This window comes from Pavona decussata, unplaced genomic scaffold (assembly GCF_977016875.1).
Source record: "Pavona decussata unplaced genomic scaffold, jaPavDecu1.1 SCAFFOLD_195, whole genome shotgun sequence".
Classification (NCBI taxonomy): domain Eukaryota; kingdom Metazoa; phylum Cnidaria; class Anthozoa; order Scleractinia; family Agariciidae; genus Pavona; species Pavona decussata.
In genome coordinates this window covers 3,119,315-3,136,623 of record NW_028145604.1, presented here as the reverse complement: position 1 = coordinate 3,136,623, position 17,309 = coordinate 3,119,315, and the positions used below count along the sequence as shown (strand labels likewise).

The 17,309-nt window shown below is 38.2% G+C and overlaps 2 protein-coding genes across 3 annotated transcripts; one reads left to right on the top strand and one right to left on the bottom strand.

The window, feature by feature from the left end:
- Positions 1-298: 298 nt before the first annotated feature.
- LOC146461785 (uncharacterized) lies at positions 299-6,284 on the top strand. 2 transcript variants are annotated; one of them, XM_085086660.1, is made up of 4 exons: positions 299-381; positions 918-1,076; positions 5,527-5,583; positions 5,917-6,284. In XM_085086660.1, exons 2-4 carry the CDS (start codon positions 926-928, stop codon positions 6,141-6,143), a joined length of 435 nt encoding a protein of 144 aa, XP_084942786.1. In that variant the 5' UTR covers positions 299-381; positions 918-925; the 3' UTR covers positions 6,144-6,284. The 2 variants fall into 2 exon arrangements, with proteins under 2 accessions (XP_084942786.1, XP_084942785.1); XM_085086659.1 differs by lacking the exons at positions 299-381; positions 918-1,076 and adding an exon at positions 4,806-4,941 and having other exon boundaries at positions 5,365-5,583.
- Positions 6,285-6,418: 134 nt separating this feature from the next.
- On the bottom strand, positions 6,419-15,754 carry LOC146461784 (uncharacterized). Its single transcript, XM_085086657.1, has 6 exons — positions 15,648-15,754; positions 11,841-11,997; positions 9,930-11,469; positions 9,105-9,203; positions 8,131-8,222; positions 6,419-7,494 (listed from the first exon to the last, which is right to left on the bottom strand). Exons 3-6 carry the CDS (start codon positions 11,446-11,448, stop codon positions 7,447-7,449), a joined length of 1,758 nt encoding a protein of 585 aa, XP_084942783.1. The 5' UTR covers positions 11,449-11,469; positions 11,841-11,997; positions 15,648-15,754; the 3' UTR covers positions 6,419-7,446.
- Positions 15,755-17,309: the final 1,555 nt, after the last annotated feature.

Sequence of the window (17,309 nt, the reverse complement as noted above, 5' to 3'; positions counted from 1 at the left end):
AATATAAAGTGCTTTCAAGTAATCTATAGAAGAAGTTTGTTTTAGAAACAACTTGGACACGGTTCTTAAACACCTATAAATAAAGCTAATTTAGATTTAAACAGACTAATTGACACATTTGCATACTTAAGCTACGCGAACCTTCTTTTTGTTGTAATGTTAAACACTCGAGCACCCTAACAGACCAGGAGTGTTGGCATTTAGGCAGCAAGGAGTTGACTTTTATCAATGGAGGAAGGACAGGCTGTCAACCCCACCCGTTCTATCACTTTAAATAATTCAAACGGGCCTCGTTATATCACTCACGTATTGTTGTCAAGAATTCAGTTCAATTTTTACGCCAGTGAAGATCAGATATCTGGAGCAAAAGAAGACTAGAATGTAAGTGAATTAGAATGAGTGAGTTTTATAGAAATGTATCTCTCATGTTTCCTTGACTCTCTTCTTGTTCTATTTTCCACATAGAATGAGCTTTCTTCATAAATATTTGTTTTAACAAGCACCCATTCTTCTTTCTAAAGTGGCAAAATATCATTGCTAAGTAATGCCGATTAACTATAAAAAATTTTTTTAAGTAATTAAGAATTTTTTTTGAGAAAGAGAATTCCCAGAAGCGCTCGCACACTAACAATGATTTCCCACCTTCTTTCGTCATGTTATAGCGTGAACAAATAAACTGTGTCCAAGCAGGCTGAGTCTAAGAGGCCAGCTGTGTCCCATTGGACGTTCATCGAAACTACTTTGGGAACTTTCACTTTTTCAACCGCAAACTCAAGCGCGAACACTAAAACGAACCGCGTCCTTATTCGATCTTCTCATAATTGCATTAGGTTGATTGTACCTTTTTTTCAAGTCAGTAGCTAGATCTCTTTGTATATTGCAATAGACCTTTAACGTTTTTTAAATTATTCTTTTAGACTTGACCATGAAGGGTTCACTACTCTTAATCGCTGGCCTTTTTGCCATGATGCTAATGGTCAGCTTAACGGAAGGAAAGGTACACGAAAAGACGTTAGATCAAGAGGACAAGGCGAAAGAAAATGAAGCTGATGTGGATAAGAACGAGTCGGAATCTCGAGAAGAAGAAGAAGAAGAAGAAGATGGCGACAGACCTTCCCATAGTGGAACAACAGGAACGTGAACATTGCTATATATTTTCAAGTTTGTTTTGCTGTACAGCATACATCGCAGTTAATGTTACGCCAGACTTGTTTGTTAGGCATTTATTAAAGTAACAAAAGCAGTATACCGTACAGTACGTATCATAGCAGTGCTTTTCTAGTGAATATCTCTACTTGTTTGCTCGACGCAAATAAACGCCGGTACCTGGAACAAACGCCCCCGGCATTTATTTAAAAATTAGCAGTTTTGACCCGGCGTTTAATCGGGGTCCGGCGTTTAATCGAGAAAATACGGTAACTATTATACTCTTGCTATCTACATCAAAAAAATATTTCAAAAGATAAATGACTCATCTTCAAGACATCTACTAGCTTTCTGTGTCGATTTATAGAGTTGAAACACAACAACGACGTATTCACGTTAATTAAATTATCCGAAAATACAAAAAGAGCTTTGTCTTCTACGTGTTGTAATTAGTATTTGTTTTATCGACTCAATGACAGAGGGCTTACCTCACTTTCTTAACTGTTGGACTGTAAAGTTATATTATAAATCGACAAGATTATTTGCATTTCTACTAAAGAATATACTATCCATAATCGAATCCTGAAGGAACTAATTATAGAACAGGAATACTCTGACTGATTGTCTCACCACTAAACAGGAACGTAACTCGACGCTGATTGGTCCATTCCGGTCACGTGGTACAATCCCTGTGTCCTGATTGGTTATGGACTGAACCGCCCTTATTTACTACTCATGTTGTTGTTAATTCAACATTTGACCAAACAGAAAATATAACAAAACATTTTCGGTCGTATAGCCTGGAAAATATTTCAGTTCGCAGCGTGTAGTCGATTTGATTACGTCACAAAGTCCTTTCTAACGCGCGCGCAGCAATACTCTAATTGAACTCCAAGTTCTGGTTCAGTGAAGCTCTGATTCGAAAAATTATATTCCAACAGTACTTATTATTCATGTAATTTTAAAACTTCCGTTCACACATGCAATTTTTGTCGCACTTTTTTAATCCAACTTTTTTCGCGCCCAATTTGCAGTTTTAAGTCACGTGTTTAAAATAGCGGCGATTTATCTCAAACATCTCATTTGTTTAAGGCCTGGGTTGAAGAGTGTTCAGAGAAAATGAATAATTGCAATTTCTTCGGTTTGACTGCCTAGAACAGGATGAAATTTTCTCTCATTATAAAACTTAATGCGTTCCTTTGCCTTAACGCGCAAGTTTGATCACGTGACTTATTATTGTTTCCGAACACAATTTTATATCCGAAACAGATGTTATTCAGTTATTCATGCGAGAGTTTATATCGCCAACGAGGTCGTTTTCTGATAAATGTGCTGGATCATCGACATCAAGACCTTCATGATTCCGTTGATGGTTGGAATAATTTCTATGGGTTCAGTGCCAACAAAGTCAGTTTAGCAGGTTGTTAAGTAACCTGTGACCAGCTCAGGCTCAATTTCATTTCATTTGGTAAACCATTCCCGCGGAAATACGAAAGACAAGAAGAATAAAAATGCTACTAACAACGAGTCTGATCGCGGGTTAGTTGTTGAGTTGTAGTCTTTCAGGTCTTTGACCGTTGAGTCGGTTGAGTTGTCCTTCACTTAGATAAATACGACCACCACTTGGAATGATGATAATATCATTTCAATTGGCATTACATCCAGCTTAACTTCAAAAATCATGGCATTTATTTTGTCATGGGTATCCGAGATTCGTTTGGTACAGTGGAACCTCGCTACAAAAACCGATATTTACATTCTCCCTCAACGGGCCGCTCCTTCAGTAAAATAAATCTTTCGCAAGGCCCTAAGGTCAACAAGTTTTGACACTGTTTTCGCCCACACGCTTGGAAGGCGAGGTGGTCTTTTGTGTTATTTCTTGTCAACTGAATCCAGATATTAGCAAGGGGCCATACGAAGGGCAACCCCCAAAAAAGACTTCAGAAGTCCTGAATCATCTCAGATATTCGTTAAAGTCAAACAACATAAGTAGCCTCCTTCTTTTCAGTGGTCAGATGTCGCAGTATACAACGGGAGCCGGCTCCGTGTAGCACAGCAAAAAGTAGAACACCAACGCGAGTCGAGTGTTTTACCAAATGCACGTGGTAGCCGATTTCGGATGTGCCCAAATTCAGACATCCGTCCACGTCATAACACGTGACTTCGAACAATGAACAAAAGAACTGAAATATCAAGTTGCTGTCGTAATAAGTTAAATTAGAAAAGCAAAACTGTTCTTCACAGGTACATGGCCAAACCTCGTTAAAAAGTACTCTGTTATTAACGGGCAGAAAAAAAAACGTGATTTAGTTTGACCCTTTAAAGGGATGAAAAGAGAGAGCTTGAAATACAAGCTATCACGAGGAGTGCATTTTAACACAATGGTACTCTACTACAATTATCACAAAGCACACTTCTCTTTTAAAAATGTTACTGAATAAATAAAGATTCATAGACGCTATCATAGACGTTCGTATGTCCGTAAGGCAAATACGGCTTGCTTCTAAACTACAGTTCTCGCTATTATTTCTTGGGAACTCATATAAAGTGACCACCCTCTCTCATTAAAGCGGCCACTTGCTCGCTCCCTAGTGAGGCTGACTGCCTCAAATTGGTTGGACTCTGTAATGGAAAAATAACTGCCTTTTGTTTTAGGAGAAATATAGATATCACCTTTTCTGCGAAAACGTTCAGCTGCAATTTTCCGAGATTTTTCCTCGCAATTTCGGAAACTAATAGCGCGCTCTCTAATTTTTCCCGTCATTTTCTAAACTTTCAGCTGAAGAGTCATAGCGGGTCACCCTGATCAAAGACACTAAAAGCCCTTTTAAAGATCATAATACGATGAAGGAAAACCAGGAAAAACATCTTTAATATGTTTTATTCTCAGAATCAAACGATGAATCATGTTAGCCTAAGTTTGAACCTCAGTTTATGAAAGGCTCCGATTAAACGGAAGCTGCCGAGCAGTAATTTCCTGTGAGGCTACATAGATAAAGAGACTCTTAGTTATTTGATATTAAAGAGTGATTTTACATAACTTATACCTTATATTAAACCACCTTATATTAAAAAGTAATTCATCTTATGTAAAACACTCCGGAGTTAAATGCCCGGCGGGTAAATATGACACGTGCCGGAAACTCTGACAAGAACGACAAGCAATTCTGTTAATAGGACTATAGCAGAAAATCATGACAAGAAGATGCGTTGTGTAGCGTCCCTGAAGTCTAAGATTACAAACTGACAAGAGAAAACTGTTTTACATGGATGCCTTGTTTGTACGGAAATACGAAGTGGAATAAGAGTAAAAATCCACGAGAAATAGCCAGGGGAAATGTGCAGTTGAAGCGTGAAAATCCTCTTGTGGAAATATCAAATACTTTTGTTCCTTTCAAAATCGCCGATGGTTAATGTAAAGTGCTTTCAGGTAATCTGCAGAAGAAGTTTGTTTTAGAAACAACTTGGACACGGTTCTTAATAAACACCTAAAAATAAAATTAATTTAGGTTAAAACTGACAAACTGACACGTTTGGATGGGTAAGCTACGCGAACCTTCTTTTTGTTGTAATGTTAAACACTCGAGCACCTTACAGACCAGGGGTGTAAGTATTTAGGCCACAAGGAGTTGACTTTTATCAATAGAGGAAGGACAGGCTGTCAAACCCACCCGTTCTATCCCTTTAAATAATTCAAACGGGCCTTGTTATGACGCTCGCGTATTGTTGTCAAGAATTCACTTCAATTTTAACGCCAGAGAAGATCAGATATCTGGAGCAAGAGAAGACTAGAATGTAAGTGAATTGGAATGAGTGAGTTTTATAGAAAGTATCTCTCATGTTTCCTTGCCTCTTCTTGTACTATTTTCCACATAGAATGAGCTTCCTTCTTAAATATTTGTTTTAACAAACAAATTTAACAAATTCAACCCAACTTACGTGTTACCAAAATAACTGATATGGAGGCGAAGCACGATAGACTAACAAGAACTATGCAAAGACAAAAGTAATGTTGTTGGTCATCAGAATTTTTTTCGGAACTTTTTACCTTTCCAACCGCAAACTCAAGCGCGAACACTAAAACGAAATATCACGTGCCCATTTGATCTTCTTATAATCGCATTAGGTTGATTGTACCTTGAACCTTTTTTAAAGTTAATACTGGATCTCTCAGTTTATTACAATAGACCTTTAACGTCTTTTAAATAATGCTTTTAGACTTGACCATGAAGGGATCACTACTCTTAATCGCTGGCCTTTTTGCTATGGTGCTAATGGTCAGCTTAACGGAAGGAAAGGCACTCGAAAAGACGAAAAAGGACAAGGCGGAAGAAAATGAAGCTGACGTGGATAAGAACGAGTCGGAATCTCAAGAAGAAGAAGAAGAAGAAGAAGAAGAAGATGGCGACAGACCTTCCCATAGTGGTTCAAAAGATGGTAAATATAGAAAATAATAGATAACTGACGTGTAACTAACTCGGTAAAAGTTCGGTTTGCTCGTTGTGAGGCCTAGGAACAAAGGAAGGCCTTCCGCTAATTTATACAATAACGGCTGTCCTTCGTTGCCGAAGATGACTGTCTTGCGTTTGAGTCGAGGCCTATCTCAAACAGGTTATCGTGTGGGTGGTCAAACCCTCTCGGGATCTGCAGTAACGCTGACAATTTATGCAATAAAGCGTAGGAGAGAGCATCGACCTCTCATATAGTTATCTTACTATTAGTTCTACTATAACTACTGTAACCAATCTTTTTATTTCATTTCTCTTTCAGGAAAAGAAGGTGGTGATTACCCTTATCCATACCCTGGTCCATACCCTGGCCCATACCCTATCCCATACCCTAGCCCATACCCCTCCCCTTATCCCGCACCTTATCCCGCACCTTACCCTTATCCCTCACCTTGCTCATCATGCAAAAAAATTCGCAAAGGTGACAAAAAGAAGGAGGGAAAGAAAATCAGCGACGAAAAGAAAGGAAAGCACAAGAAGCATGACTGATTGGACTAATAATGTTCACGAGTCGCTAAAACACACATATACTCATTTATGTGTTCGACTGTGGAAAGCTGCTCAAGGGATGCATGTAACTTTCAACTTTATTTGAATACGAATAAAGCTCATTGAAAGAAAAACAATGTATTTATAGTTCTACTCTTTATAAGATAGAGCGGTTTCCTGTTGTAAAACCCAAAACCAAAGTAATTACTCTGGCCAATTGCAACAGATGTAAACATCACAATGATCCAATCAGAATTCGAAGCAAATACATGTAACTGGCGCCAAGCGCGGGAAAACGAGTGCGGCGAAAACACGATATTGGTTTTGGTTTGGAGTCCCATTGGTTGAGAAAGTGGCCGGAGTTTTGTTAACCAATTACAGTGCGTAGTAATGCAAAACCAAAGCAAACGCGGAATTACTTTCGACTCTCAATTGAAAACAGCTCTAATGGTGGGTAATTGGGCTAAATGCCCACTGGAAATCAATCAATCCATTTCAACCGTTTCCAATCTTTAGTTACACTGATAATAATCTGCAAAGGTCAAGTGCTCTCCATATGCTGCATTTAGATCAAAGGTGACAGTAAATGTTACACATTTTTCAAGATAAAAGCCTATGTTAACAGCTGCTCTCAAAATTGAAAAAATGGCCTAGCCACAATCTTTTTATCTATAAATTCGAAAATTTGAGTGGTACTCCTGTACACATATCTACATGTCTTTCTTAGTTCGAAACCTTATTTACATATTTATAATGTTTATTTTTCGTGTTTAAAAGCCAAGTAATACAGGCAACGTTTTCTTGCAACATATCGGCAATAATCGCGCGCAACAAATGTTCATGTATAAAAAGTAGAAGCGAAGCCTACTTGCTACAACATAAAAATTTGTTGCGTGACAAGGTGGTAATGCGGAAAACAAACAATCACAACTTAATTTCTCGCACCGTTTTCTTGCGCGAGAAGTTGCCAGAAAATTCTGTCCGTATTACTTTACTTTCATTAAAATGGATCAAGTTTCCTGCATCGTCCCCAAGCGCCAACGCTTTTCGTAGAAAGCGCGGGAAAACAGGAGCGTGAGGCTTGATGGGAAAAGTCTTCGTAAAACCGCTCGGCTAAACTGAAAATAGCCAGATCAGGCAGCCAAGTTTGTAACATCCTTGAATGACTACATGCGTTTCCAGAGCGGCCTGCTTATCGGTGCAGAAATGCAGCCGGGTTGCAATTTTGCAAAAGTCGGTTATTGAATTCGGCTGATATTTGATCCACAGAGGGAAAAAACCAACTCTAACTCCTTTAATCAAGTCATTCCGTGTGTTGCAAAAGCCAGTAAGTCTCCATCGCACCCTTCCCCTAAAAGAGAACGAAATGACGTCATTATGATCAGCTTCCTACCCAGAAATCGTCTTAAGCTCTGCTGCTACACAGAATGAGTCGTTCACCGCAGTAAAGTTTGCTTTCACTTGTAGTCTTTAGTATAAAGTCAAAATTGATGTGTTATGTAGTGGAAAAAATTGTTTTGTGTTCCAGTTTGTAAGTTCATTGGAATCCTGTTAATACAGACGCGAAAGGGACAGGGAAAAGTGTCCGCATAAAAGCAAGCTCTTAGAATAAACTTTACGGACACATGTTTTATCAAATCAAGGGATAAATCATACAAATTAAAGTAACACAATCATGTTAAATGCCGGGGTTTAATTCTTAAATGTGATGAGTTCAAGCTAAAAAAACCCTGCGCAGGCAGTGAAGCTACGCTAATGGTGGAAGCATGGTAACGTGTAAAGCAAGAACAAAATAGTCGAATGAAAGGCGTTCGCTGATTCTGTGGGGATTAAGAGACAGTGTCGATTTGGAAGAGTTTTTTTTCTCTAAATATCTGCGGCTTTCTGTGCTACCATGATCATTGGTAGAGAAATACTACAGACTGCTAATTATAAAGTATGGATCAACTGGCTTTAATGCATCTGTTTCAGTTCTTTCAAACCCTACCTTGACATCGACAAATCCCCTGAACTGTAAAGTATATCCACCGAGATACTGCAGCATATTTTTCGTGTTTCGGCTGACATGAATTTTATTCGCTGAAAAGTGAAAGTAAGCTTGCAGTCAGTATTACCTTCGGAATGAAGACTTCTGCAAAATAAGAGTTTGATTAATTCTGTGATGAATTCAATATTTATTTTACAGCTCTTAGGAGAAACCACAACAATAACTCTTAAGAACCACTTATGATGTACAGACTGCACCGCAGCTGGTAGCAATTTCTTAGCTTGGCTGGCCTGTCATATATCAATTGGAGACAGGCAACATTTTTTTATCATGGTGTTGAAATTAAAGCGTCATAGACACAAGAATTGAGAATAACAGGTAGTTATAGACAGTAGCTATAAAAAGGAATGAAAAAGGAAATTATTTTAAATTCGGCCGTGGGGAAACACCTCAAGAACTCGGGACACTCCCTGGACATGTCCTCAACAACAATCCTCGCGAGGGAAACTGACATCCTGAGAAGGAGGCCGGAGGCCATCGAGATACAGTGCTAGGGTTCCTTTTGGACATTTTGTTACGTGACTCACACCACCTGAAGTCACGTGAAATAAATTAACATTTTACTTATTTGAAAAAGATTCCGCGGAAGAATCGAAAGCTTGTAACACGTTAAATCGTTTTACATCCTGAAAGCTAATTTTGTTTTCCATGTTTTATTTTTGTATGTCAGTTTTTAGCGGTAAGTATTGAGGCTTCAATACACTCGTATAGAGTGTTTTCACATGACGTCACGGCGGCCATGTTGGTGTCCGAAAACAAAGAAATGGCCGCCATGTTGGTGTCCCAAACTAAACCTCTGGGAATTGAACTCTATTTTTATGCAAATACTTTCTTTTGTTTCAGTAAACCAATATGGCCGGTAGTCACGTGAATGAAAACACTCTATTCCTTCTTACAGGTACAAAGCTACTCACGCATGCCCGTTGTTTGCATTCTCGATGCGGTGTTGACAGTGTCACCAAACAAACAGTAACGAGGCATCTTGTTTCCCACTACTCCTGCAGCACAAGGGCCTGGAACGGCAAATGATCACAAAGAACGAATAGTGAGGTGATGGCGGTCAGCGGCAGCTAACATTAACATACCTCTTCGCCAGTTAACTGATTTTAAGTGTGACCAGAAATTCTTAGACCTGGACCTTAATCTTGGCCGTAAATGAACTAAAATCTAAACCCGGATTTTAGGATAGCGGTACCTCCTTTTGAGTTCCAACTCTAGTTTCTTAAGGGCACCTAATTCAAAGGTATTTTTGCACGGTTTATGACTATGAATGAAAAGAAGATATTTTAAGATCTTTGTTAAAACAAGGGCTATTAAAAAAGAAAATTGAGGTAACCACGCATATGCAAATGTATCGTCGATAGCGACAATTAAACATGGTCATGTTGGAGAGGTGCGACTGCACTCAGTAATCTCCTAATAAAATGATGTTGGAATAAATGAGATGGAATATTTTTAAGCCTGGTAAATAAATGAGAATGATGTATCATTCAGTAAGTGACACAGGCATATTCGGAAAAAATCCGACTACTCCTATCAGGAGTCGAACCTAAGACCTTCCGATTACTAGTTCCGATGCTCTACCACTGAGCTACAGGAGACTCGTAGGAGCTAAGGCCATTAAACTTACTTAACTTAACTTCTCAAAATGATGTTCTTCTAAAAGCGCCGGAATAATTATTTCATTTCCCACGGAAATCCGTTTAAAGAAATTGCAGAGCTGCATTATTTCAATTTACCTGTGTGGATCCCAATTCTCATGCAAAGATCTTTTTCTTCCTCTGAACTAGTTGCCAAGCTTTCCATTAGCTCGACCAAGTGAAGCGACATCACAGCAATCTGCGCCACGTGGTTGTGTCCGTTTCTGTTTGGAAGCCCTGATACCACCATGTAGGCGTCACCAATCGTCTCCACCTTATAAACGTCATATTTATCGATGTGGTTATCGAAGAGTCCATAGATGCGATTTAACATCTGTGTCACCTCCATCGGGGAAATACTGGCGCATATTTCGGTAAAGTTGACTATGTCGCTAAAGAAGACTGTCACGCTTTCAAATTGTTCTGCTTTTACGCTCTTTCCACTTTTTAATTGCTCTGCCACTTGGAGTGGTAGCATCTGGTACAGAAGAGTATCAGCTCTTTGCTTCTCCTCTTTAAGATTTCTTGTGGTTTGATGGAGCTTGGCAGCATAACCCTGGATGGTGTAAACGCTGTACACGAAAGACGGCAACAGCAAAACAACAAAGCCAATTACGGAGAGTTTGAGAATCAGATCATTTACACTCTCAGAGACGTAATTGTCGATTTTATCAAGAATCAAAACCCCGATCTCAGTTTGAACATCAAGGATCGCGTCCAGGTAAGCGCTCATGAGTTTAAACCATCTTATTCCAGATTCAGCTGAGGCGTTCTGCTTTTTATTGTTCAAGATGACTTTTCTTTCGGCTTCTATTTGCGATAAAAGCGTCTTGTTCCTGGCCTTCAAGGAGTTGTTGTAAATTCTTTTCAAATCTGGCAGCAGCTGCATGCTGAAGGCTAATTTTTCTTTTCCAAGAAAGCTATGCTCCGCAAACCAAAGCAGTTCTGATTTTTCTTTGAATTGTCCTCGAATAAAAAATGCGCCTCCTAGAGCGCGTTCAATGCCCGTTTTCTCTTTTGCGGCCAGGAGTGTTTGGTAGCCAATAAATTCTGATAGAATATCGTACTCAGACAAAGAGACGTTTTGGAATAACCAGTCAAACAGGTCTGAAATAAGTTTCGAGTAAAATCTGATCTCGCTTTCGATCGTACTGTTTCCGATTTTGTGTAATTTACGATGCTCGTTCACGAGCATCATAAAAGTATCTTTGCTGTTAAACTGGTATCTGGTTAGCTCCTGCGGCCAAGTATCAAGAGTTTTGGCCAACTGGTCTGTCTTTTCTTGCGCATCAAGTACCTTTTTCTGTGTACTTGCAGCCCCGCCAGAACTCACATGAAGAACCCTTGTGCCGCGTTCAATTTGTAGTCGGTGAACAAGGTTTGCGATTTCGATGCTCAACTTAACGCTAGTCTGCAAAGTTTTCATTTTGACAGTATGTGTTCTCGCTTTAATGCTGTCCAACGTTGTAAGAACAATTAAACCACTTATAGCTACCAAACACATGAGCGTCATCAAGGCTATGCGAAGGCGTCGCCTTCCGCGAGTGACTTTTTTTGTGGGACCCGGTAGATGCTGAGACGCTGAACGTATCGGCTCCACTTGCGACTTCGTAAACATGGCAACGCACCTTTTCTGAGACTGAAAAAACAATACTGCTCAAACCATATGGCATGCAAATTCCTCGGAAATTATATTTTTGTGTGTTTTGTGTTCATTCTTATTTAAATTTCGCAATAAAGACTTCTCATCAAACTAAAATTAAAATTTACAGAACGCACTCACAGTACGTATACTCCTAAAATTAATTTGTTATTTTTTTAACAAGCTACAATTGTAGCTTGTCGATTGCAATGATGTACAAGAATGGTAACTTGAATGAAAACCGTTCAGAAAATATCAATCTTTTTAAACTGTAAAAAGAATAGATCCCGGCCGGAGATGTCTATATACAAGACAAAACTTCTGGAAAACGTACGTATACACTGAACGATAAACCAAATCAAACCTACATGGATAGTCTCGTTATTTCTGTGCTAGAGAGAAACACAGGGGAGGCCAAGAAAGGTTCAGTGGGCTTGCGCACTCAGCCCTTGAATTGACCACGGCTCTGCACTATCCTTGGAAGTCCCTTGCAAGCCAAACATATTTCCTTATACTGACTGCAGACTGAAACAAATCCACAAAGATATAAAAAGAAACAGTGAATGTAATGTTGAGAAAACGAAGGCCCCCTAAACGCAGAAATAATAATAAGTGTCATTGTGTTATTTTAGAACTGTAATGCTAATTGGGGGCACTGTAAATGACTGAACTAAATATGTAAACTGAACATAATATTTGTTAAAAATCCTAACTGGCGGGCGGCAAACCAGCTGGCTATTTTACAGAGCGTGGCCGTGGATTTGCAAACAATACTACCGTGAAACAAATCCAAGTGGCCGGAGTGGGACTTGAAGGCCGTGGGTTCGGCTCTGTTGCAAGACTACTGCGTGGTGTACTTTCGCAAATTTGAAAAGTCCAGCTACGTTGCCCGATCGCAAAAGACTCAACGAACTTATAACGCACGCAACTTGTCTTTACTATACAACTGAGCTCAGTGCGTCATGTTAAAAATGAACCCCCTCCGTAATTTCAACAGTGTCCAAGCTACGACCAAGGCATATATAACACTACTGAAAAAAATTTCCGAAACATAAGCGTGAAGCGTGGAAATAACGTCAAACAGCCGCCATCTTGGATCTGCCATATGTTTTCTTAAGCCGCTTCTTTCACATTGACAATGTTGCCATATGAAGCTTTTACGTCAACTATAATTCATCCCCACGCGCTCGTTGAACAAAAAAAGAAAAAATACGTGTTTCAAAATCGCGCGACGAGAATCTTAAATTATTGTCTTAAAAATTGGATCTTTGGTTAATGCCGTCAATTTCCCGAGGTTTGTTTGGCTTAGTACGTATATCGGATCATACAGGATACCATACACGAGACATAGTGGCCATTAAGGCTTCTGGTCTTTCTTATGAAGAGGAAACAGTGAGTTTTCGTAAAATTTCTTGTTTCTTATGACAAAACTGGAGAAACACTTATATACCCCTTAGATTTTTTGACTCGGCACTACGCGTTATGTTCGACTACAATCCAATGCGCGGTTGTGGAATTACTGTTGCTTTTTCCCATCTACTTTAATATTCAATCGCCCGATTGTAATCAAGGCAAGAAAGTCGCATTTTCAGCTCTGCCTTTTAAATCTAATCACGCACAGTGCAAAAAAAAAAAATCAAGTAAACTGTATTCAGCGTGTGCTGTTCGCACGCAATCAGGCCGTGATTATCACTGGTAACTTCTATTCACTACCGATAAAGCGCCCGCTTTTAGAAATTAAACGGAGGTTTTAGCGATTAATCTGAATCCTTTTAGTCAGTTTATCGGATTATATACATCTACATCGGGTGATAAAACTCTTGGCTGAAAGATTACCTTCAATTAAAACTTTTGCAGCGTCCTTCGAGGCTTTGCCAGTTTCGGTTGCTGTATCGATCGGATGAAGTACAAGTATATATCGGGTGATAGCGGATATCTAATATTTGCCACAGGGAAAACGATGCAAAACTGAAGAATAGTTATTTTTTAAACCATGTAAAAAACATTTTCGCTTTGGGCCAAGACTAAACAGGATATTCCTAAAATTGTTCACATAATTTTTTACCATCGAGAAAACAGTGTGTTACCGGTAAACCGATTAAAACATTTTAAGTTCGTAAACTAAAAGTGGCAGTTTCCAAACACGAGCACACGTTTGTCATTTTCTTGTAATGTATTTATGCATAATGCGTTGAATATTATATGTGCGCTTTTTGCAAGGATATGGAAAAACAAGTAATTTTAGCCACGAGCACGTTCTAAGCTTTTCGTTCAAATACGGACTTTCGCAGACTCAACTTTCCATAAAAAAACAGAAAAGAATTGTATCACCTTTAAAACTCATCGATCCGTACACGAATGGGAAAAACGATGTCGTAAGACCAAACATTGTTCATCTAGACAGTATTTATTCATTTTTAAGTAAACAGGAAAACATTAAATTAGAGAACGGAAAGCAAACTTAAATGCAGTTTTCATTTATCAAATTTTATCTCAATTTAATTACAAGTATATTTTGTTTTTCCAAATAGTTTTTCTTTTTAATTGGGCCAAAAGTCAGAAAAATGAATCAGTTGGACGGAAACGCTTTTCTAACTAAATAAACAAAATTCAATTTTTATACACTAAGTATATTCTTGTTTTCCAACTTATTGCGAGGAGTTTTTCACTTGCGCTAAAAGTTGGAAAATGAATCTGATGGACCGGGGCGCTTTTACGTCTTACCGTAAACAAAACTGATACAAAATTGTATTTTTGTTTCCCCTTTCCAATTTAGTATCTTTTCTTTTTTCTTTTACTTTGAAATAAATTAATGTTGTCTGTATTGACTAAACTTTGGTTTTTGGTGATTTTTTTTAATGAATGAACGGTTTCGCTAAATCGTGCACGAACGCTCATCCGATATGATTAACGCCATTTCAGATAAATTGTAACATGCAATGACCGTAGAAAGAATTCTCAGTGATTACTTCAAGCATTTGTGCTTTTCTATAGACTCCTTATCGCTTTTACATTTCTATCTGCTTGTAATTATAAATTGTATTGTATGTTGTCAAAGTGATGGCAGCAACAAAGTTGAATTTAAAGTCAAATTTTAACATATATATGTATGCATGTGAATACACGGCTCAGACGAAATATAACCTGTTTCTTTGTCGGACGTCCGCTGGAAAATCAGCTCAGCGATTCTACTCACAGTTAGCAAAGCCGGGTTTTCTACGAGCCTTTTTCATTCCGAACCTCTTGTTGTTTACTTTAGGAATTAATTATTTTAGATCGAGAGTGTTGAGACCCACAACGAATAGGCACTTCTGAGTTGCTTTGAACCTCATTATGAAAGCGAGGCTTCATGTATAACTTTTATTATGAACATCACTTTTCATTCGATGATATGCAGACAAAACTAATTTTTATATGAAACAAAGCAACTCGTAAATGGCCTTTTGGTTCATTTTCCAGCTTTCTGGCACATAAACAGAGAGTTAATCCTTTGCAGGAAATAAATGCGCGCCATAAATGACCCATTGCCTGACTTCCCAACTCGTAACTCGTTTGGCTGTATTCATTCCTGTCAAAAGACTATTTTCAAATGACAGTGTCATCGATAAATATCCACTTAGCGTGTCGTAATATTTCACCTTATTTTGATAGAGCTAATGACATTCACGACAAATTCGTAATAAACTAAAAGGTGGTGATTAAAAAGAAAAAAATCGATGCTGAAATGTTTTATTTCAAAATTGAGCCTCTTCTTTTTCACTGAGGCCTTTCGTAATATTTCATCTTACTTTGCTAAAACTAATATCATTTTCGAAGATTTCCAGATAGACTGAGAAAAATTCACGTTGATCATGGTGATTAAAAAGAAGAATCGATGGTGAAATAAAACCTTTCACGATAAAGAAATATAACATATCTCTATAACGATAATTTTTCGAAATTACATTCGTTTCAATAGTATTATGAGAAATTTTGTCCCGCTGATCAATAATAATTATGCATCGCTTGAGAAATTACGCCAAAAACACAGTATTATATCTTTTTGAACACTGCTAGATTGGTTAAATTTAAAAGAGGCAACGTGCCAAAAAAAACTGATGCTTTCCGCCTTGAATTCAAATAAAATACTATTTCTAAGATTGTAGCATGCATGATAAAGCATGTAAAGGGCTTACCATTTTCACTGTTATATACTTTGCCTCAATAAGCTTCTTTTTCTGCTGCGAGTGAAAGTTTCCTTTCGATACTTTTTGAGAGGAGTGATCAATTGTGTCTGACGCAGTTGCGTTGGTGGTGCAACGCGCACCATCTGCCCATTTCTCAGTTCGACAGGATCTTATTTCGTAATTTTTTACGATCTGATTGGGTAAACGCAGGTGGCACAGCCTTGGTTATTAGTTCTGTTACATAAACATTTCTTAAGGGGGCATTGTGATGTGGAGTTTGCTTATTTTGGATTTAAAAAATATATATATGAAAAAAATCACCTTTGCTCAAAGATGGAATTGCTCCCACAGCGGCTGAGAAGAAACATCAACAAAATATCAAAATATAAACTAGATTTTCTTCTAAATTTACAAAAATTGACCGGAAATATAGACCATACACTGAAACAAGTTTAAGTTATAAATTTACCATGAATAAATTCACAAGTGCATCGATCGGGCTGGCTTAAATTTTTATGTTCAAAATCCATTGAAAGTCTTAGCTTTCCCTGAGCTAAATTCAAAATGGTTTTAGAGCAGCCGCCTCTGTCCCTAACAGTTAGTAGGGGCAACTGAACAGCAACTAACCGCGATGCGATAACGAAGTTTTATCTTTTAATTCCGGCTGCCTAGTGCATCATGTAACCCGCTGGCGATAACAAACAGTTTCCGCTGTGAAAGCGTTCATAAATTTGGCTCCACAAATTACACTTTAGCATAATATGTAAGGATGTAATAATAAACAATAAATCAGTGTACAGAAAACAACAACCAAAGCGAACTTTGCGAAAGCCGCCAATTCAGAACATCATGCTTAGTTTGGACGAGGATGTTAGCTTCATTTTTATTGGTTAGCTCGATTCGACAAAGCTTGCTTTCAAATGGTTTTTCGTGCCTTTTGAAGTTTATCTGAAATCAGAAAAGAAATTAAATTTGCTTGTCTTTAACTATTGGCGGTCATATTTATGCGAAATCCATGTTAAATTTGATGCCAGTTTTTTTTTTTTTTTGCGATGTCGGTTTTTTGCGAGAAATCTACCGTGAGGCATTGAATTGTTCTATAACATCGATATTGAAACGTACCGTTTTCCAGGAATCATTCTTACATCATACATTAAGATGTTTAATTTGAAATCTATCATAACAATTGAAAATAGTTTGTTGATTTATTTACTAGTGGTTGTTATGTAGAGGAAACTGACAATATCCGCCTGATTAGGTAACAGAGAGCACGTTGTACACTTTGAAAAATTATGTAGTGGAAAATGACGATTTCCACCCGCTGATTGGCTTCAAAGACGTACAAAGCCTAATAACTATTTAATAGCAATTTTTTACACTCTAGTCGGGGGCACTCAACAAATCGTTTCGGTAAATTATCTGTTCGGAAGACCCTTAATCCCCCAGCATTTTCTTAAGGGAATTTTTACCTCGAACTTTCGTGATATGGGATTGATGAAAATGTCGTTTCGGGTGCCGAAAAAAAGGTCACCTAAGATTTTCGGAAAGGAAATAAGACCTAAGTTTTTTCGGGAAATGGACAAGGATGCCCTAGTAATTTAGAAAAGGCTCAAGTTCCCCTAGAATAACCGAACAGATAATAATATTTATAGCGCGGCCTAAAATGAACCT